The following is a 25,009-nucleotide window of genomic DNA, read 5'->3' as shown; positions in this document are numbered from 1 at the left end:
CTGCTGGTCAAGGCACCCTCTCAAGAGGCATGCCAACACAGCCTCAACGTTACTCTGGAGATTCTCCAGAGTTTCGGGTGGATCATCAATTTTCCAAAGTCAAATCTGACACCGGTCCAATCACTGACATATCTTGGCATGGAGTTTCATACTCTTCCAGCGATAGTGAAGCTTCCGCTGGACAAACAGCGTTCACTACACACAGGGGTACAATCTCTCCTTCAAGGTCGGTCACACCCCTTGACGCACCTCATGCACTTCCTGGGGAAGATGGTGGCAGCAATGGAAGCAGTCCCTTTCGCGCAGTTTCACCTGCGTCCTCTTCAATGGGACATCCTACGCAAGTGGGACAGGAGGCCGACGTCCCTAGACAGGAACGTCTCCCTCTCTCAAGCAACCAAAGCTTCCCTTCGGTGGTGGCTTCTTCCCACCTCATTATCGAAAGGGAAATCCTTCCTACCCCCATCCTGGGCGGTGGTCACAACGGACGCGAGCCTGTCAGGGTGGGGAGCAGTTTTTCTCCACCACAGGGCTCAGGGTACGTGGACTCAGCAAGAGTCCTCACTTCAGATCAATGTTCTGGAGATCAGGGCAGTGTATCTTGCCCTAAAAGCGTTCCAGCAGTGGCTGGAAGGCAAGCAGATCCGAATTCAGTCGGACAACTCCACAACGGTGGCTTACATCAACCACCAAGGTGGGACACGCAGTCGGCAAGCCTTCCAGGAAGTCCGGAGGATTCTGCTGTGGGTGGAAGCCACAGCATCCACCATATCCGCAGTTCACATCCCGGGCGTAGAAAACTGGGAAGCAGACTTTCTCAGTCGCCAGGGCATGGACGCAGGGGAATGGTCCCTTCACCCGGACGTGTTTCAGGAGATCTGTTGCCGCTGGGGGATGCCGGACGTCGACCTAATGGCGTCACGGCACAACAACAAGGTCCCAACATTCATGGCTCGATCTCAAGATCACAGAGCTCTGGCGGCAGACGCCTTAGTTCAGGATTGGTCGCAATTTCAGCTTCCTTATGTGTTTCTTCCTCTGGCTCTGTTGCCCAGAGTGTTACGCAAGATAAGGGCCGACTGCCGCCGCGCCATCCTCGTCGCTCCAGACTGGCGAGGAGGTCGTGGTACCCGGATCTGTGGCATCTCACGGTCGGCCAACCGTGGGCACTGCCAGACCGACCAGATTTGCTGTCTCAAGGGCCGTTTTTCCATCTGAATTCTGCGGCCCTCAACCTGACTGTGTGGCCATTGAGTCCTGGATCCTAGCGTCTTCAGGATTATCTCAAGAGGTCATTGCCACTATGAGACAGGCTAGGAAACCAACGGCCGCCAAGATCTACCACAGGACGTGGAAAATATTCCTGTCGTGGTGCTCTGCTCAGGCGTTTTCTCCCTGGCCATTTGCCTTGCCCACTTTTCATCTCAATCAGGACATCTCCTTACCCTCGTTTTGTCCTCATCCAGTTCACCAATGTGAAAAGGATTTGCACTTGTTAGATCTGGTGAGAGCACTCAGACTCTACATTTCTCGTACGGCGCCCCTGCGCCGCTCCGATGCTCTCTTTGTCCTTGTCGCTGGCCAGCGTAAAGGGACACAAGCTTCCAAATCAACCCTGGCTCGGTGGATCAAGGAACCAATTCTCGAAGCTTACCGTTCCTCGGGGCTTCCGGTTCCCTCAGGACTGAAGGCCCATTCTACCAGGGCTGTGGGAGCGTCCTGGGCCTTGCGACCCCAGGCTACGGCTCAGCAGATGTGTCAGGCAACTACCTGGTCGAGCCTGCACACTTTCACGAAACACTATCAGATGCATACCTATGCTTCGGCAGATGCCAGCCTAGGTAGACGAGTCCTTCAGGCGGCAGTTGCCCACCTGTAGGACGGAGCCGTTACGGCTCTATTATGAGGTATTATTTACCCACCCAGGGACTGCTTTTGGACGTCCCAATTGTCTGGGTCTCCCAATTAGGAGCGAAAAGAAGAAGGGAATTTTGTTTACTTACCGTAAATTCCTTTTCTTCTAGCTCCAATTGGGAGACCCAGCACCCGCCCCTGTTTTTTGTATACACATGTTGTTCATGTTAAATGGTTTCAGTTCTCCGATATTCCTTCGGATTGAATTTACTTTAAACCAGTTTATAATTTTTTCCTCCTTCTGGCTTTTGCACCAAAACTGATGAGCCCGTAGCAGTACTGGGGGTGTATAGGCTGAAGGGGAGGGGCTTTACACTTTTAGTGTAATACTTTGTGTGGCCTTCGGAGGCATAGCTATACACCCAATTGTCTGGGTCTCCCAATTGGAGCTAGAAGAAAAGGAATTTACGGTAAGTAAACAAAATTCCCTTCTTTTCTGTCAACTCCCCCCTGCTCCAAGGCCGCCGCCTTCTCACAGGCCGTGGCATCCTTGCAGGCCAGCGGAGTAATTTTATCGGTTCCCGCCCGGGAACGGTTCAGAGGTTTCTACTCAAATCTCTTCCTAGTCCCCAAAAAGGACGGTTCCTTCCGGCCCATCCTGGATCTCAAGCTTCTCAACAAGCATGTTCAGGTGCGGCATTTTCGCATGGAATCTCTGCGGTCAGTCATTGCCTCAATGACCCAAGGGGATTTCCTGGCATCCATCGACATCAGAGATGCCTATCTGCATGTGCCAATTGCAGTTTCTCACCAGCGTTGGCTACGTTTTGCAATCAGAGAGGAACATTTCCAATTCGTGGCTCTCCCCTTCGGGTTAGCCACGGCCCCTCGGGTATTCACCAAGGTCATGGCGGCAGTGATTGCGGTTCTGCACCTCCAGGGGTTGACAGTGATTCCTTACCTGGACGACCTTCTAGTCAAGGCTTCATCTAGCGCAGACTGTCAGCGGAGTGTCTCGCTCACTCTCGCCACTCTAGCCCAATTCGGGTGGCTGGTCAATCTGCCCAAATCCACTCTGACTCCGACCCAGAGTCTCACGTACCTCTGCTGAGGCCCCGCCGTTATTCCATCAGGCACCTGATGCAGGTGCTGGGTCAGATGGTGGCGTCAATGGAGGCTGTTCCCTTTGCCCAGTTCCATCTGCGTCCTCTGCAGCTGGACATTCTCCGCTGTTGGGACAAGCGACCTTCCTCCTTACACAGATTAGTGGCTCTGTCGCCACAGACCAGGGGCTCCCTTCAGTGGTGGCTTCGGCCCCTCTCTCTGTCTCAGGGACGCTCCTTCCTGGCTCCGTCCTGGGTGGTCCTCACCACGGATGCCAGTCTATCCGGCTGGGGAGCGGTATGTCTCCACCACCGAGCACAGGGCACTTGGACTCCGTCCGAGTCAGCCCTCTCGATCAATGTGCTGGAAACCAGAGCCGTGCTCCTGGCTCTCCTAGCTTTTCACCACCTATTGGCGGGCAAGCACATCCGAGTCCAGTCAGACAACACGACAGAGGTTGCCTACATCAATCACCAAGGCGGGACACGCAGCCGCCTGGCAATGTTGGAGGTACAACGCATCCTTCAATGGACGGAGGACTCCAAGTCCACCATATCCGCAGTCCACATCCCAGGCGTGGAAAACTGGGAGGCAGATTATCTCAGCCGTCAAACCGTGGACAGTGGCGAGTGGTCCCTGCATCCGGCAGTGTTTCAGTCAATCTGCCGCAAGTGGGGCACTCCGGACGTGCGCCTAATGGCATCCCGTCACAACAACAAGGTTACGATTTACGTGGCTCGCTCCCACGATCCTCAGGCCTTCGCAGCGGACGCTCTGGTTCAAGACTGGTCCCAGTTTCGTCTGTCCTACGTGTTTCCCCCTCTAGCTCTCTTGCCCAGAGTCCTGCGCAAGATCAGAATGGAGGGCCGTCGGGTCATCCTAATTGCTCCGGACTGGCCCAGGAGAGCTTGGTACCCAGACCTGCTCCATCTGTCCGTAGAGGTGCCGTGGCATCTTCCGGACCATCCAGACCTTCTCTCACAAGGTCCGTTTTTCCGCCAGAATTCTGCGGCTCTCAGATTGACGGCGTGGCTCTTGAGTCCTGGATCTTGACGGCTTCTGGTATTCCTCCTGAAGTCATTTCCACTATGACTCGGGCCCGGAAGTCTTCCTCGGCCAAAATCTATCACAGGACTTGGAAAATTTTCCTGTCCTGGTGTCGTTCTTCCGGCCATGCTCCTTGGCCTTTTTCCTTGCCGACCCTTCTGTCCTTTCTACAGTCCGGTCTGCAGCTAGGACTGTCCCTCAATTCTCTCAAGGGACAGGTCTCGGCTCTGTCAGTGTTGTTCCAGCGGCGTATCGCCCGGCTGGCTCAGGTCCGCACCTTCATGCAGGGCGCGTCTCACATCATTCCGCCTTACCGGCGGCCCTTGGATCCCTGGGACCTTAATTTAGTTCTCACGGTTTTGCAGAAACCCCCCTTTGAGCCTCTTAGAGAGGTTTCTTTGTTTCGTCTTTCACAGAAAGTGGTCTTTCTAGTGGCCATAACTTCCCTCAGGAGAGTCTCTGATTTGGCTGCGCTCTCTTCGGAGTCACCTTTTTTGGTTTTTCATCAAGACAAGGTGGTTCTCCGTCCGACTCCGGACTTTCTCCCTAAGGTGGTTTCTCCTTTCCACCTTAACCAGGACATTACCCTGCCTTCCTTTTGTCCGGCTCCTGTTCATCGCTTTGAAAAAGCGTTGCATACTCTGGATCTGGTGCGGGCGCTCCGGATCTATCTCTGTCTCGCACCGCTGCTCTTAGGCGGTGCACCTCTGTTTTTGTGCTAACCACAGGTCGGCGTAAGGGCCTCTCTGCTTGTAAGCCGACCTTAGCCCGTTGGATTAGGTCGACCATTTTCGGACGCCTACCAGTGTTCTCAGGTGCCTCCCCCGCCGGGGATCAAGGCACACTCGACCAGAGCTGTCGATGCCTCTTGGGCTTTCAGGCACCAGGCTACGGCTCAGCAGGTCTGTCAGGCTGCCACTTGGACTAGCCTGCATACCTTTTTCAAAGCACTACCAAGTGCATGCTCATGCTTCGGCAGATGCGAGCTTGGGCAGACGCATCCTTCAGGTGGCTGTCGCCCATTTGTGAAGTTAGGTTTTGCCTACTTCTCAGTTTTTCTGTTTATTCCCACCCATGGACTGCTTTGAGACGTCCCAATGTCTGGGTCTCCCATAGGAATGATAAAGAAAAAGAGAATTTTGTTTACTTACCGTAAATTCTTTTTCTTATAGTTCCGTATTGGGAGACCCAGCACCCTCCCTGTTGCCTGTTGGCAGTTTCTTGTTCCGCGTGTTATCACCGGCTGTTGTCGTGGACAGAGTCTCCGGTTGTTCCGGTTCTTGCTCTGTTTTTACTTGTGGGTGGCTATTCTCCTTCAGATTTTGCACTAAACTGGCTAGATCTGGTTCTCCAGGGGGTGTATAGGCTCAGAGGGAGGAGCTACACTGTTGAGTGTAGTACTTTGTGTGTCCTCCGGAGGCAGAAGCTATACACCCGATGTCTGGGTCTCCCAATACGGAACTATAAGAAAAAGAATTTACGGTAAGTAAACAAAATTCTCTCTTTTTTTTTTTTTCTTTTTATATACGGTATATAGACCGTCATCTAATGCGCCAGCTTTGATAAGTCTCACCCATAATGTGTTCAATGTTGGTAAGATTGTTCCTAGTTACAGACTTAAGGCTGCTTTACACGCTGGTGAAAGCACCCGCCCCCGTCGGTTGTGCGCCATGGGCAGCGATTTGCAAATCGCTGCCTGTGGCGCGCAACATCGCTAAGACCCCCCACACGGACTTACCTGCCTAGCGACGTTGCTGTGACCGGCGAACCGCCTCCTTTCTAAGGGGGCGGTTCGTGCGGCATCACAGCGACGTCACACGGCAGCCGTCCAATAGAAGCGGAGGGGCGGAGAGCAGCCGAAGGTAAGACACGCCCACCTCGTTGCTGGAGGACGCAGGTACGGTGTTCGTTGTTCCTGCGGTGTCACACGTAGCGATGTGTGCTGCTGCAGGAACAACGAACAACCTGCCTCCTGCAACGATATTTGGGATTTGAATGACGTGTCAACGATTAGGTGAGCAATTTTGATCGTTAACGGTCGTTTGTGCGTTTCACACGCAACGACGTCGGTAACGAGACCGGATGTGCGTCACAAATTCCGTGACCCCAACAACATCTCGTTAGCGATGTTTCTGCGTGTAAAGCGGCCTTTACACATTGATGCATCGGGCACTATAATGCGGTGATTCTCACAGACTGGTCACATTGTTAGATTTCTTTCTCTCTTCTAGTCATACAGATGTTGCTTGGTACAAAGAATCTGATGAAGGAGGAGAGTTTTGTTCATAGTTACCCCTACGACTGGAGGACCAAGAAGCCCATCATCATCCGTGCCAGCCAGCAGTGGTTTGTCAACACTGCTAATGTTAAGGACAAAGCTCAGGTAACGACAGACATGGATTATAACATACATATATTTTTTTTGTCGCTCCATTGGGAGACCCAGACAATTGGGTGTATAGGCTATGCCTCCGGAGGCCGCACAAAGTATTACACTAAAAGTGTAAAGCCCCTCCCCTTCTGCCTATACACCCCCCGTGCTCCCACGGGCTCCTCAGTTTTTTGCTTTGTGCGAAGGAGGCAGACATGCACGCATAGCTCCACAGCTTAGTCAGCAGCAGCTGCTGACTATGTCGGATGGAAGAAAAGAGGGCCCATAACAGGGCCCCCAGCATGCTCCCTTCTCACCCCACTCTTGTCGGCGGTGTTGTTAAGGTTGAGGTATCCATTGCGGGTACGGAGGCTGGAGCCCACATGCTGTTTTCCTTCCCCATCCCCCTTAGGGCTCTGGGTGAAGTGGGATCCTATCGGTCTCCAGGGACATGAGACCGTGCTCCATCCACAGCTCCTGAGGACTCTGCTGGATAGGAGCCGAGTATCGTTCAGGGACATGGCCCTGCTACTTTGAGGTACTCTGTGTCCCCGTGGGGACCGCACACAGCAACACTCCAGCATTGCTGGGTGTGCTAGTGCACCGGGGACCGCGGCGCTGACTGCGTTTGTGCCATTACACACTGCAGCGTCGCTGAGTGTGTTAGTGTATGGGGACTGCCGCGCTGACCGCCGCTGCCATTGTTATCACTGCGGCGCGGCTGGGACTGTTAGTGCGCCGGGGACTTCCGCGCCGACCGCGCTTATACGGCGGCCGCGCTTATAACTCGAGTCCCCGGCTTTTGCGGCCTAGTCTCTTTTTCTTCCCGCCCCCAGCCCTGCCAGTCAGGTGAAGGGCGGGACGCTGTACAGGACGGCAGCACTGAGGGCTGGAGCATGCTTTGCATACTCCACCCCCCTCACTGTGCACAGTGGGGCACCAGTTCCCGCACTTTCTGGGTCACGCCCACGGCTCCCTCCTCTCCTCAGGACGCCGGCAGCCATTCCTGTCAGCTCCCCTGACGCTGCAGAGGGGAGACAAGCTCTGGGGGACCCAGGCAGGGATGCTGGTGGCCACACAACCGCTTTAAGCGGGCGGTAATCAGCACCTGAGGTGCTGGCCCCACTTGTGCAGAAGTGTAATTATAGATTATATGTTTATAGGCTATAGTTTACACTGTATGGTGCACGGTGGATTTCTGGCTATATACCCTATTGTGTTGCTCAGGGGAGACAACAGCATGGCACCCACAAGAGGCAGGGGTGCCAAAACACAGGCTTACTATGCTGCCTGCGCCGCATGTACGACCTCGCTACCGGCAGGTTCCACTGACCCTCATTGTGTGCACTGCTCGGCCCCTGTGGCACTTGCTCAGCCAGAGCCTCTGCTAAGGGGGGCCCAGGGTGAACCACCAGCTAACACTGTCCAGGTGACAGGGACGGAGTTTGCAGTTTTTACTGACAGACTTTCTGAAACTATAGCTAAGATTCTAGAAGCTTTGCAGTCCAGACCGGTATCTCAGACCATGGGCACTGTGGAATCATTGCCCCCTGGTTCCCCTCAGTTGGAACAACAATGTTCCCCCGGGGTGTCTCATAGATCCCAGGGTGAGGTCTCTGACACGGACCGCAGCCCCAGACCGCCTAAGCGAGCTCGCTGGGAAATCCCCTCGACCTCATCACATTGTTCAGGGTCTCAGAAGGAGGACTCTCTGTATGATGAAGCGGAGGTAGCTGATCAGGATTCTGATCCTGAAGCTGCTCTCAACCTTGATACTTCTGATGGTGACGCCATAGTGAATGATCTTATCGCGTCCATACATCAAATGTCGGATATTTCTCCCTCGGCTCCTCCAGTGGAGGAGTCAGCCTCTCAGCAGGAGAAATTCCGTTTCAGGTTCCCCAAGCGTACAACGAGTATGTTTCTGGATCACTCCGACTTCAGAGAGACAGTCCAGAAACACCGAGTTTGTCCAGATAAGCGTTTTTTTCCAAGCGCCTTAAGGATACTCGTTATCCCTTCCCCCCGGACATGGTCAAGGGCGGGACTCAGTGTCCCAAGGTGGATCCTCCAATCTCCAGACTGGCGGCTAGATCTATAGTTGCTGTTGAAGATGGGGCTTCACTCAAGGATGCCACTGACAGACAGATGGAGCTCTGGTTGAAATCCATCTATGAAGCTATCGGCGCGTCTTTTGCTCCAGCATTCGCAGCCGTATGGGCACTCCAAGCTATTGCAGCGGGTCAAGCGCAAATTGACGCACTCACACGTACGTCTGCGCCGCAAGTGGCGTCCATAACTTCTCAAACGTCGGCATTTGCATCCTACGCTATTAATGCTGTCCTGGACTCTGCGAGCCTACGGCGGTTGCAGCCGACAATTCGGTGGCAATACGCAGAGCCTTGTGGCTACGGGAATGGAAGGCAGATTCGGCTTCCAAAAAGTGCTTAACCGGTTTGCCATTTTCTGGCGACCGTTTGTTTGGTGAGAGGCTGGATGAAATCATCAAACAATCCATGGGAAAGGAAACATCCTTACCCCAGGCCAAACCAAAATTACCCCAACAGAGGAGGGGACAGTCGAGGTTTCGGTCCTTTCGGGGTGCGGGCAGGTCCCAATTCTCCTCGTACAAAAGGCCTCAGAAGGATCAGAGGAACTCCGATCCATGGCGGTCTAAGTCAGAGACATTCTGTCTCACGGTTACAGGATAGAGTTCGGCTCTCGTCCTCCGACTCGATTTTTCAGAACATCTCCGCCTCCCGAGCGAGCCGATGCTCTTCTGCAGGAGCTGGGCACTCTGAAGACAGAAGGAGTGGTGGTCCCTGTTCCTCTTCAGCAACAGGGTCACGGTTTTTACTCCAACCTGTTTGTGGTTCCAAAGGAGGACGGGTCTTTCCGTCCTGTCCTGGACCTAAAACTGCTCAACAAACACGTAAAGACCAGGCGGTTCCGGATGGAATCCCTCCGCTCCGTCATCGCCTCAATGTCCCAAGGAGATTTCCTTGCATCGATCGATATCAAGGATGCTTATCTCCACGTACCGATTGCTCCAGAGCATCAGCGCTTCCTGCGCTTCGCCATAGGAGACGAACACCTGCAGTTCGTGGCACTGCCGTTCGGCCTGGCGACAGCCCCACGGGTTTTCACCAAGGCCATGGCTGCAGTAGTTGCGGTCCTCCACTCTCAGGGTCACTCGGTGATCCCTTACTTAGACGATCTGCTGGTCAAGGCTCCCTCTCAAGAGGCATGCCAGCACAGCCTCACCGCGACTCTGGAGACTCTCCAGAGTTTCGGGTGGATCATCAATTTTCCAAAGTCAAATCTGACACCGGCCCAATCGCTGGCATATCTTGGCATGGAGTTTCATACCCTCTCAGCGATAGTGAAGCTTCCGCTGAACAAGCAGCGCTCACTGCAGACGAGGGTGCAATCTCTCCTTCAAGGTCAATCACACCCCTTGAGGCGCCTCATGCACTTCCTGGGGAAGATGGTGGCAGCAATGGAGGCAGTCCCGTTCGCGCAGTTTCACCTGCGTCCTCTTCAATGGGACATCCTACGCAAATGGGACAGGAAGCCGACGTCCCTCGACAGGAACGTCTCCCTCTCTTAGGCAACCAAAGCTTCCCTTCGGTGGTGGCTTCATCCCACTTCATTATCGAAGGGGAAATCCTTCCTACCCCCATCCTGGGCGGTGGTCACGACGGACGCGAGTCTGTCAGGGTGGGGAGCAGTTTTTCTCCACCACAGGGCTCAGGGTACGTGGACTCGGCAAGAGTCCTCACTTCAGATCAATGTTCTGGAGATCAGGGCAGTGTATCCAGCCCTAAAAGCGTTCCAGCAGTGGCTGGAAGGCAAGCAGATCCGAATTCAGTCGGACAACTCCACAGCGGTGGCTTACATCAACCACCAATGAGGAACACGCAGTCGGCAAGCCTTCCAGGAGGTCCGGCGGATTTTGATGTGGGTGGAAGCCACGGCCTCCACCATCTCCGCAGTTCACATCCCGGGCGTGGAAAACTGGGAAGCAGATTTTCTCAGTCGCCAGGGCATGGACGCAGGGGAATGGTCCCTTCACCCGGACGTGTTTCAGGAGATCTGTTGCCGCTGGGGGATGCCGGACGTCGACCTAATGGCGTCCCGGCACAACAACAAGGTCACGGCATTCATGGCACGTTCTCACGATCACAGAGCTCTGGCGGCAGACGCCTTAGTTCAGGATTGGTCGCAGTTTCAACTCCCTTATGTGTTTCCTCCGCTGGCACTGTTGCCCAGAGTGTTACGCAAGATCAGGACCGACTGCCGCCGCGCCATCCTCGTCGCTCCAGACTGGCCGAGGAGGTCGTGGTACCCGGATCGGTGGCATCTCACGGTCGGCCAACCGTGGGCACTACCAGACCGACCAGACTTGCTGTCTCAAAGGCCGTTTTTCCATCTGAATTCTGCGGCCCTCAACCTGACTGTGTGGCCATTGAGTCCTGGATCTTAGCGTCTTCAGGATTATCTCAAGAGGTCATTGCCACTATGAGACAGGCTAGGAAGTAGCAGTCACTTCACTTCGGAGAGTGTCTGAGCTAGCAGCATTGTCATGCAAAGCTCCTTTCCTGGTGTTTCACCAGGACAAGGTGGTTCTGCGTCCGGTTCCGGAATTTTTACCTAAGGTGGTATCCCCTTTTCATCTCAATCAGGATATCTCCTTACCCTCTTTTTGCCCTCATCCAATTTACCAATGTGAAAAGGATTTGCACTTGTTAGATCTGGTGAGAGCACTCAGACTCTACATTTCTCGTACGGCGCCCCTGCGCCGCTCGGATGCACTCTTTGTCCTTGTCGCTGGCCAGCGTAAAGGGTCACAGGCTTCCAAATCAACCCTGGCTCGGTGGATCAAGGAACCAATTCTCGAAGCTTACCGTTCTGCTGGGCTTCCGGTTCCCTCAGGGCTGAAGGCCCATTCTACCAGAGCCGTGGGTGCGTCCTGGGCTTTGAGGCACCGGGCTACGGCTCAGCAGGTGTGTCAGGCGGCTACCTGGTCGAGCCTGCACACTTTCACGAAACACTATCAGGTGCATACCTATGCTTCGGCGGATGCCAGCCTAGGTAGGCGAGTCCTTCAGGCGGCGGTTGCCCACCTGTAGGACGGAGCCGTTACGGCTCTATTATGAGGTATTATTTACCCACCCAGGGACTGCTTTTGGACGTCCCAATTGTCTGGGTCTCCCAATGGAGCGACAAAGAAGAAGGGAATTTTGTTTACTTACCGTAAATTCCTTTTCTTCTAGCTCCAATTGGGAGACCCAGCACCCGCCCCTGTTTTTTTGTGTACACATGTTGTTCATGTTGAATGGTTTCAGTTCTCCGATATTCCTTCGGATTGAATTTACTTTAAACCAGTTTATAATTTTTTTCCTCCTTCTTGCTTTTGCACCAAAACTGAGGAGCCCGTGGGAGCACGGGGGGTGTATAGGCAGAAGGGGAGGGGCTTTACACTTTTAGTGTAATACTTTGTGCGGCCTCCGGAGGCATAGCCTATACACCCAATTGTCTGGGTCTCCCAATTGGAGCTAGAAGAAAAGGAATTTACGGTAAGTAAACAAAATTCCCTTCATTCTATATGTAAAGCTAGGTTCACCTTTCCGTTAAATTGTATCAGTCACAATCCGCGGCTCTGGTAAACAAGAGTCTGTTTGCCGGATTCCGTTGTTTCCCATAGACTTGTATTAGTGGCGAATTGCGACTGATGACCTTTCGTTGCATTCGCTGCGCCGTGGTCAGTTGTTTTTGGACTGACCGCCGAGCGGAAACAACGCAGAATGTAACGTTTTTTTGGCCCGTCAAAATTAACGCACCGCGCAGGAATCTGTCGCAATCCGTCAAGCGTGTAATGTTTGTCTTTGGTGCTAGATTCCGTTGTAATCCGTCTTGCGACGGAATCCAGTGCTGGATTCCGTCATGCTCTACTGAGCATGCCCAACATGTTTGGCGCACCCACTGGGCTGTCCCAAACACAATCGGATCATGACGGATCCGTCAAAAAACGGACGCACACAGCGGATGTAAGGGACACGACGGATCAGTATTTTCACAGGATTCATGTGAATGGAATCCTGTGAAAAACGCATCATTTGCGTCAGTTGACATTTTTAAAACGACGGATCTGTCGCTGACGGACCTGACGGATTTAAAACAACGGAAATGTGAACCTAGCCTAACACAACTTACCGTGGATTCATCAATAGTCATCTCTGATGATAGATATTGACTTTTTCGGTTCTCAGCGCTGCCATTTTGCTTCTGAACAAATATTAATTTAATCCGACACTCAACACCCAAATCAAGCTAGTTTCACACTTGCGTTGTGCGGCATCCGTCGCATTGCGTTGTGTGATGGATGTAACGGATGCGTTGCATATAGTGGCACAACTGATGCGACGGATCCTGCAAAACAACGCAATCCGTTGTAGCTTTTTTTTTTTTTTCAGCAATTTACTCAACTGAGCATGCTCAGTTGTGTAAAGAAGGATCCGTCACAGGAATCTGTCAAATAACGGATTTCACCACCGTAGGCTACCATTATAAAAACGTCGGACGCCGACAGAATCCAGCACATTGTGTTTTTTTGACACTCTGGGAAGCGCAGACAAACGCTACATGCCGCAGCCCGGCGGATGCAACGCAGCTTCAGCCGGCAGATACAATGCAAGGCCATCCGTCGCAATGTGTCATCAATACAAATCAATGGTAAACAGCGCACATCTGTTAACGGATTGCGCTGTTTCCCAAAGCGGTGGATTGCGACGGCTGCCAAACAAAGCGAGTGTGAAAGTACCATGAGTTAATAGTCATCTGGTCTAACAGCGTCCCGGATGTAAACAGTGAATAGTGCCGTGAACCTGTGTTCACTGTTCTCCGCTCTGATTGATGCCAGATATAATCAGCTCATAGGTGGAGGTGTCCTGTACTGGTCTAATATTGATTTAACCCATTCCTGACACTTGTGATCACAAGGGTGGCGATAGGTTTCCATGGCCGAAGACCCCCTTGTGTGCCTTGACAATACTTCTGTGAAGACCACCGTGTGTCCGGGCTTCATGGGAGACTGTGATTTTTACTATACACTGCAATACTGTGGTCCTGTAGCATATCGCAATGATGTCTCACCAGGCTGGCTAATCAACAGAGGAGCCAAAAATACCAACAGGTAGGTTCTGGAGTATAGGGCACCCATCCATGATATGTGGCCACGGGACCGGAGTCCTGCCAATCAATTCACTCAGCTCTAGAAATCGGGGATTAATTACACAACCATTTTTTTTTCTGCCTACGCACAACAAAGCAGACAGTGCACAGACACTCTAATAGTCATTGGCATGGTTTACAGCAACGAGTGATAAAATTAGGCCAAATGACGCACCTGCAAGCAATACCATCGAGTGCATGGAACGTCCACCTCCTTCCATACTTGCTACTATAGTGTGAATAAGCTCTTAGTCCCACACAAATAATGTCGTACAAATACTCTGGTGGTTCTCCTTATTGGCTGTCCTTCAGGGTTGATTTGATTTAGGAGTTTCACATGTGACCGCTGCAGCCATTCACTTTCCCCAGCAGTCTGTCCCGTAGATGCAAGTATGCCTGCTGAGGACAGTGACTGTCTGCAGTGGTCACATTGCATGTGACTGCACAGGGCATATCAGGAAACACTGACAAAATGCATTCATTCATTCATTCATTTATTTACAGGAGGTTCTGAAAAAAGTGAAGTTTATCCCCGCGTCCGCCGCCAACAGGATGATTGAGATGCTGGGGCGCCGCACATACTGGTGCATATCCAGGCAGCGGAGCTGGGGCGTCCCCATCCCTGTGTTCTACCATAAGGAGACACGAGACCCCCTCATCAACAGGTACACAGCTCTGTTTTCAGTGTAAACCCGTATTAGCGATCATTCTGCCTTGTTATATAAAATCGGCTTCATCTGCGAGGCAGGCAAGGGCTCATCTCATTATAATGTGCGTATTGCGTATTAAAGCAGATCCGTCAGCAGATTTCTCAGTACAAGCTGCGCACAGTGTAACATAGATCTTTTACACTGAATAATCCTGATGTGCGGATGAGCAATTTATGAGTGCGGCTATAAAGTGAGACACTGCATGAGTCTAAGCTGCAGCTTGTACTGAGCAGGGTGAGATCTCGGCAGCAGCAGGGAGGAGGAACACTGATAAGTTATGTTAGGTGGGCGGAGTTTCATCAGCTGGGATGAGGGGTGCTAAGGGGCTGTAAGTTACATTAGGTGGGCGAAGATTCAGCAGCTGGGAGGAAGTACACTAACGCTCTGTAGGTCAGGCTAGATGGGTGGAGATTAAGCAGAGAGGAGCAGCGCTGAGGAGCAGTCAATTAGGATAGGTAGTTAGAGAATCAGCAGCAACGAGTAGGGGAATTAAGGCTCTATAGGTCACGCTAGAAGGGCAGCACCAGTACCTGTCAGTCAGGCCAGATAAGTGGAGAGTCAGCAGCAGGAAGGAGGAGCTCTGATTGGCTGTCAGTTAAGCTAGGTGAGTGGAAACTCAGCAGGAGCAGGGAGGAGGAATACTTAAGATATGCAGGCTAAGCGGGTGGTGATTTCGCAGCATCAGTCACTAGCTGTCATTCAGGCTTGGTGGACGGAGATTCTGCAGCAGGAAAGAGGGCCATTAAGGAGCTGTCAGGTTAGGAGGGTGGAGATTCAGCAGCAGGAAGGAGAGGCATTGAGCAGCTGTCAGGTTAGGAGGGCGGAGATTCAGCAGCAGGAAGGAGGGGCATTGAGGAGCTGTCAGGTTAGGAGGGTGGAGATTCAGCAGCAGGAAGGAGAGGCATTGAGGAGCTGTCAGGTTAGGAGGGTGGAGATTCAGCAGCAGGAAGGAGGGGCATTGAGGACCTGTCAGGTTAGGAGGGTGGAGATTCAGCAGCAGGAAGGAGGGGCATTAAGGAGCTGTCAGGATAGGAGGGTGGAGATTCAGCAGCAGGAAGGAGGGGCATTAAGGAGCTGTCAGGATAGGAGGGTGGAGATTCAGCAGCAGGAAGGAGAGGCATTGAGGAGCTGTCAGGATAGGAGGGTGGAGATTCAGCAGCAGGAAGGAGGGGCATTAAGGAGCTGTCAGGATAGGAGGGTGGAGATTCAGCAGCAGGAAGGAGGGGCATTGAGGAGCTGTCAGGTTAGGAGGGCGGAGATTCAGCAGCAGGAAGGAGGGGCATTGAGGAGCTGTCAGGTTAGGAGGGTGGAGATTCAGCAGCAGGAAGGAGGGGCATTAAGGAGCTGTCAGGATAGGAGGGTGGAGATTCAGCAGCAGGAAGGAGGGGCATTAAGGAGCTGTCAGGATAGGAGGGTGGAGATTCAGCAGCAGGAAGGAGGGGCATTGAGGAGCTGTCAGGATAGGAGGGTGGAGATTCAGCAGCAGGAAGGAGGGGCATTGAGGAGCTGTCAGGTTAGGAGGGTGGAGATTCAGCAGCAGGATGGAGCGGCATTGAGGAGCTGTCAGGTTAGGAGGGTGGAGATTCAGCAGCAGGATGGAGAGGCATTGAGGAGCTGTCGGGTTAGGAGGGTGGAGATTCAGCAGCAGAAAGGAGGGGCATTGAGGAGCTGTCAGGTTAGGAGGGCTGAGATTCAGCAGCAGGATGGAGGGACATTGAGGAGCTGTCAGGTTAGCAGGGTGGAGATTCAGCAGCAGGATTTAGGGGCATTGAAGAGCTGTAAGGATAGGAGGGTGGAGATTCAGCAGCAGGAAGGAGGGACATTGAAGATCTGTCAGGTTAGGAGGGTGGAGATTCAGCAGCAGGAAGGAGGGGCATTGAGGACCTGTCAGGTTAGGAGGGTGGAGATTCAGCAGCAGGATTTAGGGGCATTGAGGAGCTGTCAGGTTAGGAGGGTGGAGATTCAGCAGCAGGAAGGAGGGACATTGAGGAGCTGTCAGGTTAGGAGGGTGGAGATTCAGCAGCAGGAAGGAGGGACATTGAGGAGCTGTCAGGTTAGGAGGGTGGAGATTCAGCAGCAGGAAGGAGGGACATTGAGGAGCTGTCAGGTTAGGAGGGTGGAGATTCAGCAGCAGGAAGGAGGGACATTGAGGAGCTGTCAGGTTAGGAGGGTGGAGATTCAGCAGCAGGAAGGAGGGACATTGAGGAGCTGTCAGGTTAGGAGGGCGGAGATTCAGCAGCAGGAAGGAGGGACATTGAGGAGCTGTCAGGTTAGGAGGGTGGAGATTCAGCAGCAGGAAGGAGGGACATTGAGGAGCTGTCAGGTTAGGAGGGTGGAGATTCAGCAGCAGGAAGGAGGGACATTGAGGAGCTGTCAGGTTAGGAGGGCGGAGATTCAGCAGCAGGAAGGAGGGACATTGAGGAGCTGTCAGGTTAGGAGGGTGGAGATTCAGCAGCAGGAAGGAGGGACATTGAGGAGCTGTCAGGTTAGGAGGGTGGAGATTCAGCAGCAGGAAGGAAGAGCTATCCGTTGGTGTAGGGAGATTGAGTTTAAAATGAAAAATGTGGCGTATACCGGCCTCATCAGGTCAGAGACATTAATTTATAAGTATATTCTGCTGTATAATGTGCTGCCAGATCCCCTTTAATTACATTTAAGTGGGTTAATATTTAAATTGAAGTTGTTTTTTATTATTCGTATCTGGGGATCAGAAGTGTTGTCTATTTTTCTTTTATGAAAAGGGCTAACGCTGCTTATGTGTGACAAGGTAAGTGGCCTCTGTGGCTCTGTGGCATTCTTCTTGTGGCTTCTGCCCAGTAGTGAATGAGGATCTTGCGTTCCCATGAGCGTTGCGGTAATCCTTCCCCTGTGCTAAAATTACTCCTACAACGTTATAGGGTATTGATCTGTTCTTTCCCAAATGCCACCTACACAGTCAGCTGCGGAGTTTGGATATGTGACTGCCCCCCCCCAAATGTTTCTCTCTACCTGTACTAAAGCAGTGCAATGTGCTCATTCATCCGCACCTTTCTTCATATGTGTGGCACGATCGGACCCCCCCCACCACCAATTTAGAGATTGGAGACTTTACCCCATTACACTGAGCAGCTTCCCAGCAGATGCTGGATTTTTGACTTGCAAATTTTGCTGCTGACATGATCCGGCCTTGTACGATGTCGCCAGTTATTTAAGTTCTTTGCCGGCTCAGACGGCTACGCCATATACATATGTAGATGTTATATCAGTGGGAACGGATGAGGAGATGACCGAGGAAGAGACTCTGACGGACAGGGATCCTCAGTCTCCAGATTAGAAATGATAGGTGGTGCATGGTATATCCGCAATACTAGCAAATTAGAGGCGTGTATAAAGTGCAACCAGAGTGGAAAATTGCAGTGCAATAGAACAAAGTAGATGTCATGCCAGGTATGAGAGGACAACACAAAGGGAAAACCCAGGAATAAGTACAACGGAAGGCCCCTTTCCCTCTCCCTATCAACTGAGTCTAATCCCTGCACTCCCTAATGTCCCTAGCCGGGCCCTCTCCCACCACCTGCCTCCCTGCTGTTGTGCGTTGTCACATGCCTAGGCCCTCACTGGCCTTACACTCGCCCTGACTAGTATGAAGGTCAGCAAAACACTAGTCTTACTGCTGCAGTAAGACAAATGGGTGAGGAAAGACACAACAATTAGCACTCAACAGCGTCTCCAGCAGGAAACTTTACAGCTGCAACTGAAACGAACACCTTAGCTTCTCCAGAGACCTGCACCTTCAAAGTGGTCAGTATAGAAGATATATAACCGGCATGGAGTGAAGCCAGGAGTGGGTAAATTTAGTGGAAGGGAGTGACAATAAGATGCTGCTGCTGTGATTTAAGAATATAAGTAATCTTAGCCAGAAAGGTAAGGGTCTTTAACCTCTTCAACATCAAATGACAGTAAATCCACTCCAATACAAGATTACAAATGGGCTCCACAAAGGACCTACTATCAACTTCTCATTGAAACCTCCTGATCCCAGATCACCAGAGGTAACATGCGGACACGACAATAAGCCAATAAGCCATCATTTGGTGCGGTCAGTAACACAAGAGCTTTACTGGTTGCTAAAATGATGGATATCTAATGTTATTCTTTGCGCCTGCACCCAGATTTTTGGGTCTCAGTGTGAAGATGAAGGGACAATCTCGCATAAAACATTTATCATCTGTCCAAAGGATAGAAGACAAGTGTAGGGGGTCCAAACTCTCACCAATGCCAAGAGGGGGTCCTAAATATTTGTATAAATGGAGTAGGAGTGCTTGGGGCTCCATTCATTTTATGGGTGTGGTAGTGTACATGTATGACCACTGCTCCCATAGACCAGGAATGGAGCGGCGGTCACACTGGTCACCGGGGGATGATGTCCAGGGAAAGGCAGTAAGAAGTTGTGATTGGTAGGAGGGGTGATGCCATGAAGAAAGGTTCCTGCACTCTCCCACCTTGGGCTCAAAACCATGCGGCGTGAATAAGATGCTGGGAAATATTGCTAGCACGTCTCGGGTTATTAGGGAAATAAATGTCCTAGTCTCATGCACCAATCAATGAATAATGCATACGTCACTGGGAAGGGAATTAGTGCAAATGGCTAATATCAATAATCACAGTCATTAGGAAAAGAGAGTGCACACAGCGCCCCCTGCTGGCACTGATCAGGAACTGCGGTAATGGGTGATCTGCTGCTTTGTTTCTTGGACATTACTACTTTATTCTCAGTGGAAAAGCTAGCAGATTTCGGTTCACTCCCCCCTGCAGCGCCACCACAGGAGACATGAAGCATTACACTATTGAAATCCATGCATAGATGTGCCAGTTTCCCCATGTACTTTTGCCATATCTAGCACAATACCTCCCAGTGCGTACGTTTAGTAGATCTACAGTCCCCATTCATCTTTGTAGTCTATCTGGTTGCTGTATAGCAGGATTATTTCTAATATAATAAATATACGCTGCACAGTCTATACTTTTGTGCATATGCTTCCAAGTTTGCATTAGAAAAGCCTCTGGACATAAGCTTTAAAAATGCAGAACGCAGTGTTAAATGATGCTTGCCTACTGAAGTCAATACTGGAGTCTACAGCAATGTGAAATCCACCTTCTGTTTCATCCGGAGCCTCTGAATGCTGCTTTTGTCTTGCCCCCTTGCTTTACACTGCATCTCAGCTTTCTCACATTGGCTGCTTTGTATAAGACTGGTTCAACACGTATAGAGCTGAATTCCAAAACAATTAGGATTAAAAAAAAATATATGAAAAACCACACGACCGAGAGACGACTGAAACGCCAGATTGTTACAGTCATCTCTCCTATAGATCCACCAGCGATCATTACAGGAACCTTTCTTCATGGTATCAGCCCTCGTCACAAGCACAGCCTGTCACTGTTATCTCTTCTGTGGGAAAGCTAGGACAGGAACGTTTCCTCATGTTATCACCCCCTTTAACCATCAGGTTCGGTATGTCAAATTTAGACGGTAAGACTTATTTCTTCCAAAGCAGTGAGACCGTGAACAGTTTAATATCTGATCTTCCTTTGCCTCTAATTTGGGCATTTGAGAGGGTCTCGTTCCCGTCATCCATACCGCAGAGACTTTTGGCCTGTTCGATGTCCATGAGGTGCGTGTACATTAGATGAAGGCGTAAGTAACTTGTATACATTCTGCACATTGCAAACGTTTTTATTCTTTGGTGTCGTGGGTCTCCGGTTCTGCTTTGAAAGGAGTTTTAACCACAAGGGGAAATTTTTATGCTTTATTTTAACAACATTTTTCGCTTTCTTGCAAAATTGCACAAAGGGTCCCATGATGCTAAAGAGCTGGTTTGTAGTTTTGTAATGTGCCGGGTGGTTTCACATTAGTTTACCAGGGCTTTGCACTTCACAAGATAGGCAACTACTTTTACATTATTGGGGTACTGTTAGGATAGGTCATCAATGTCTGATCCTCCGGGGTCCGACACCCCGCACCCCCACTGATCAGCTGTTGATGGCGCCAGCGGCAGCAGCAGGTGGCTGGAAATGCTCTGATCCAGAGCGGTCCCATCTTCTGGGCTGGGTACTGTACATTCACCTCCTATTCAAATCAGTAGAAGGCGGATGTATAATACCTGGCTGCCTCCGCTATCAGAAGACTGAGCAGCTGCTACCGAAGACGGCTGCCGCAACGAGCGCCCTGGACGGCTGCCGCAACGAGCGCCCTGGACGGCTGCCGCAACGAGCGCCCGGGACGGCTGCCGCAACGAGCGCCCGGGACGGCTGCCGCAACGAGCGCCCGGGACGGCTGCCGCAACGAGCGCCCGGGACGGCTGCCGCAACGAGCGCCCAGGACGGCTGCCGCAACGAGCGCCCAAGACTGCTTCCGCAACGAGCGCCCAAGACGGCTGATCGCCAGGGGTGCGTGGTTTTGGACCCCGGCCGATCAGACATTGATGGCCTAAGTAGTGGACAACCCCTTTAATAAACGTTTTATTTTACTTTCACAATTCTAAATATAAAGAATATTAATAGAAAATTCCAAAGCCTGGCAAGGTTACATACACATTTATTAATTTCTTTGTCGCTCCTAATTGGGAGACCCAGACAATTGGGTGTATAGCTATGCCTCCGGAGGCCACACAAAGTATTACACTAAAAGTGTAATGCCCCTCCCCTTCAGCCTATACACCCCCCGTGCTGCTACGGGCTCATCAGTTTTTATGCTTTGTGCGAAGGAGGTCAGACATGCACGCATAGCTCCACAGCTTAGTCAGCAGCAGCTGCTGACTATGTCGGATGGAAGAAAAGAGGGCCCATAACAGGGCCCCCAGCATGCTCCCTTCTCACCCCACTCTTGTCGGCGGTGTTGTTAAGGTTGAGGTATCCATTGCGGGTACGGAGGCTGGAGCCCACATGCTGCTTTCCTTCCCCATCCCTCAATTAGGGCTCTGGGTGAAGTGGGATCCTTTCGGTCTCCAGGCACCGGAGACCGTGCTCCATCCACAGCTCCTGAGGACCCTGCTGGATAGGAGCCGAGTATCGTTCAGGGACATGGCCCTGCTACTTTGAGGTACTCTGTGTCCCCGTGGGGACCGCGCACAGCAACACTCCAGCATTGCTGGGTGTGCTAGTGCACCGGGGACAGCAGCGCTGGCTGCGTTTGTGCCATTACACACTTCAGCGTCGCTGAGTGTGTTCGTGTAGGGGGACTGCTGCGCTGACCGCCGCTGCCATGGTTATCACTGCGGCGCGGCTGGGACTGTTAGTGCGCCGGGGACTTCCGCGCCGACCGCGCTTATACGGCAGCCGCGCTTATAACTCGAGTCCCCGGCTTTTGCGGCCTAGTCTCTTTTTCTTCCCGCCCCCAGCCCTGCCAGTCAGGGGAAGGGCGGGACGCTGTACAGGACGGCAGCACTGAGGGCTGGAGCATGCTTTGCATACTCCACCCCCCTCACTCTGCACAGTGGGGCACCAGTTCCCGCACTTTTCTGGGTCACGCCCACGGCTCCCTCCTCTCCTCAGGACGTCGGCAGCCATTCCTCTCAGCTCTGCTAACGCTGGAGAGGAGAGACAAGCTCAGGGAGACCCAGGCAGGAATTCTGGTGCCCACACAACCGCTTTGCGCAGGCGGTAAGCAGCACCTGTGGTGCTGGCCCCACTAGTGCAGAAGTGTACTTATAGATTATATGATTATAGACTATACTTTACACTGTATGGTGCACTGTTGATTTTTGGCTATATACCCTCCTGTATTGCTCAGAGGAGACAACAGCATGTCGTCCACAAATAGCAAGGGTGCCAAAGCACAGACTTACTATGCTGCCTGTGCAGCATGTACGGCTATACTGCCGGCAGGTTCCACTGTCCCTCATTGTGTGCAATGCTCGGCCCCTGTGGCACTTTCTCAGCCGGAGCCTCTGCTAAGGGTGGCCCAGGGAGAACCACCTGTTAACACTGTCCAAGTGACAGGGACGGAGTTTGCAGTTTTTACTGAAAGACTTTCTGAGACTATGGCTAAGATATTAGAAGCCTTGCAGTCCAGGCCGGCATCTCAAGCCATGGGCACTGTGGAATCATTGCCCCCTGGTCCCCCTCAGTTGGAACAGCAATGTCCTCCCGGGGTGTCTCATGGATCCCAGGGTGAGGTCTCTGACACGGACCGCAGCCCCAGACCGACTAAGCGAGCTCGCTATGAAATCCCCTCGACATCATCACAATGTTCAGGGTCTCAGCGAGAGGACTCTCTGTATGATGAAGCGGAGCTAGCTGATCAGGATTCTGATCCTGAAGCCGCTCTCAACCTTGATACTCCTGATGGGGACGCCATAGTGAATGATCTTATTGCGTCCATCAATGAAATGTTGGATATTTCTCCCTCAGCTCCTCCAGTGGAGGAGTCAGCTTCTCAGCAGGAGAAATTCCGTTTCAGGTTTCCTAAGCGTACAAGGAGTATGTTTCTGGACCACTCTGACTTCAGAGAGGCAGTCCAGAAACACCGAGCTTGTCCAGATAAGCGTTTTTCCAAGCGCCTTAAGGATACACGTTACCCTTTCCCCCCTGACGTGGTCAAGGGCTGGACTCAGTGTCCCAAGGTGGATCCTCCAATCTCCAGACTGGCGGCTAGATCCATAGTTGCAGTGGAAGATGGAGCTTCACTCAAGGATGCCACTGACAGACAGATGGAGCTCTGGTTGAAATCCATCTATGAAGCTATCGGCGCATCTTTTGCTCCAGCATTCGCAGCCGTATGGGCACTCCAAGCTATCTCAGCTGGTCAGGCGCAAATTGACGCACTCACGCGTACGTCTGCGCCGCAAGTGGCGTCCATAACCTCTCAAACGTCGGCATTTGCGTCTTACGCTATTAATGCTGTCCTGGACTCTGCGAGCCGTACGGCGGTTGCAGCCGACAATTCGGTGGCAATACGCAGGGCCTTGTGGCTGCGGGAATGGAAGGCAGATTCGGCTTCCAAAAAGTGCTTAACTGGATTGCCATTTTCTGGCGACCGTTTGTTTGGTGAGAGATTGGATGAAATCATCAAACAATCCAAGGGAAAGGAAACATCCTTACCCCAGGCCAAACCAAAAACACCCCAACAGAGGAGGGGACAGTCGAGGTTTCGGTCCTTTCGGGGTGCGGGCAGGTCCCAATTCTCCTCGTCCAAAAGGCCGCAGAAGGATCAGAGGAACTCCGACGCATGGCGGTCTAAATCACGCCCTAAAAAGACCGCCGGAGGTGCCGCTACTAAGGCGGCTTCCTCATGACTTACGGCCTCCTCACACCGCATCCTCGGTCGGTGGCAGGCTCTCCCGCTTTTGCGACACCTGGCTGCCACAAGTAAAAGACCGTTGGGTGAGAGACATTTTGTCTCACGGTTACAGGATAGAGTTCAGCTCTCGTCATCCGACTCGATTCTTCAGAACATCTCCGCCTCCTGAGCGAGCCGAGGCTCTTCTGCAGGCGGTGGGCATTCTGAAGGCAGAAGGAGTGGTGGTCCCGGTTCCTCTTCAGCAACAGGGTCACGGTTTCTACTCCAACCTGTTTGTGGTTCCAAAGAAGGACGGGTCCTTCCGTCCTGTTTTGGACCTAAAACTGCTCAACAAACACGTAAGGACCAGGCGGTTCCGGATGGAATCCCTCCGCTCCGTCATCGCCTCAATGTCCCAAGGAGATTTCCTAGCATCGATCGATATCAAGGATGCTTATCTCCACGTACCGATTGCTCCAGAGCATCAGCGCTTCTTGCGCTTCGCCATAGGAGACGAACACCTTCAGTTCGCGGCACTGCCGTTCGGCCTGGCGACAGCCCCAAGGGTTTTCACCAAGGTCATGGCTACAGTAGTTGCGGTCCTCCACTCTCAGGGTCACTCAGTGATACCTTACTTAGACGATCTGCTGGTCAAGGCACCCTCTCAAGAGGCATGCCAACACAGCCTCAACGTTACTCTGGAGATTCTCCAGAGTTTCGGGTGGATCATCAATTTTCCAAAGTCAAATCTGACACCGGTCCAATCGCTGACATATCTTGGCATGGAGTTTCATACTCTTCCGGCGATAGTGAAGCTTCCGCTGGACAAACAGCGTTCACTACAGACAGGGGTGCAATCTCTCCTTCAAGGTCGGTCACACCCCTTGAGGCGCCTCATGCACTTCCTGGGGAAGATGGTGGCAGCAATGGAAGCAGTCCCTTTCGCGCAGTTTCACCTGCGTCCTCTTCAATGGGACATCCTACGCAAGTGGGACAGGATGCCGACGTCCCTAGACAGGAACGTCTCCCTCTCTCAGGCAACCAAAGCTTCCCTTCGGTGGTGGCTTCTTCCCACCTCATTATCGAAGGGGAAATCCTTCCTACCCCCATCCTGGGCGGTGGTCACGACGGACGCGAGTCTGTCAGGGTGGGGAGCAGTTTTTCTCCACCACAGGGCTCAGGGTACGTGGACTCAGCAAGAGTCCTCACTTCAGATCAATGTTCTGGAGATCAGGGCAGTGTATCTTGCCCTAAAAACGTTCCAGCAGTGGCTGGAAGGCAAGCAGATCCGAATTCAGTCGGACAACTCCACAGCGGTGGCTTACATCAACCACCAAGGTGGGACACGCAGTCGGCAAGCCTTCCAGGAAGTCCGGCGGATTCTGCTGTGGGTGGAAGCCACAGCATCCACCATATCCGCAGTTCACATCC

At 52.3% G+C, this 25,009-nt stretch overlaps 1 protein-coding gene across 1 annotated transcript in view; it reads left to right on the top strand.

Annotated features, from left to right (window-relative positions):
* IARS2 (isoleucyl-tRNA synthetase 2, mitochondrial) overlaps nt 1–25,009 on the top strand; it is a 145,251-nt gene that overhangs the window by 69,497 nt on the left and 50,745 nt on the right. The window contains exons 11-12 of the mRNA XM_075339113.1: nt 6,237–6,388; nt 14,114–14,274. Coding sequence (XP_075195228.1) covers nt 6,237–6,388; nt 14,114–14,274 — 313 coding nt within the window. The remainder of the gene's footprint in view (nt 1–6,236; nt 6,389–14,113; nt 14,275–25,009) is intronic.

This window comes from Anomaloglossus baeobatrachus, chromosome 3 (genome assembly GCF_048569485.1).
Source record: "Anomaloglossus baeobatrachus isolate aAnoBae1 chromosome 3, aAnoBae1.hap1, whole genome shotgun sequence".
Taxonomy (NCBI): domain Eukaryota; kingdom Metazoa; phylum Chordata; class Amphibia; order Anura; family Aromobatidae; genus Anomaloglossus; species Anomaloglossus baeobatrachus.
This window is presented reverse-complemented; position numbering and strand designations above follow the sequence as displayed.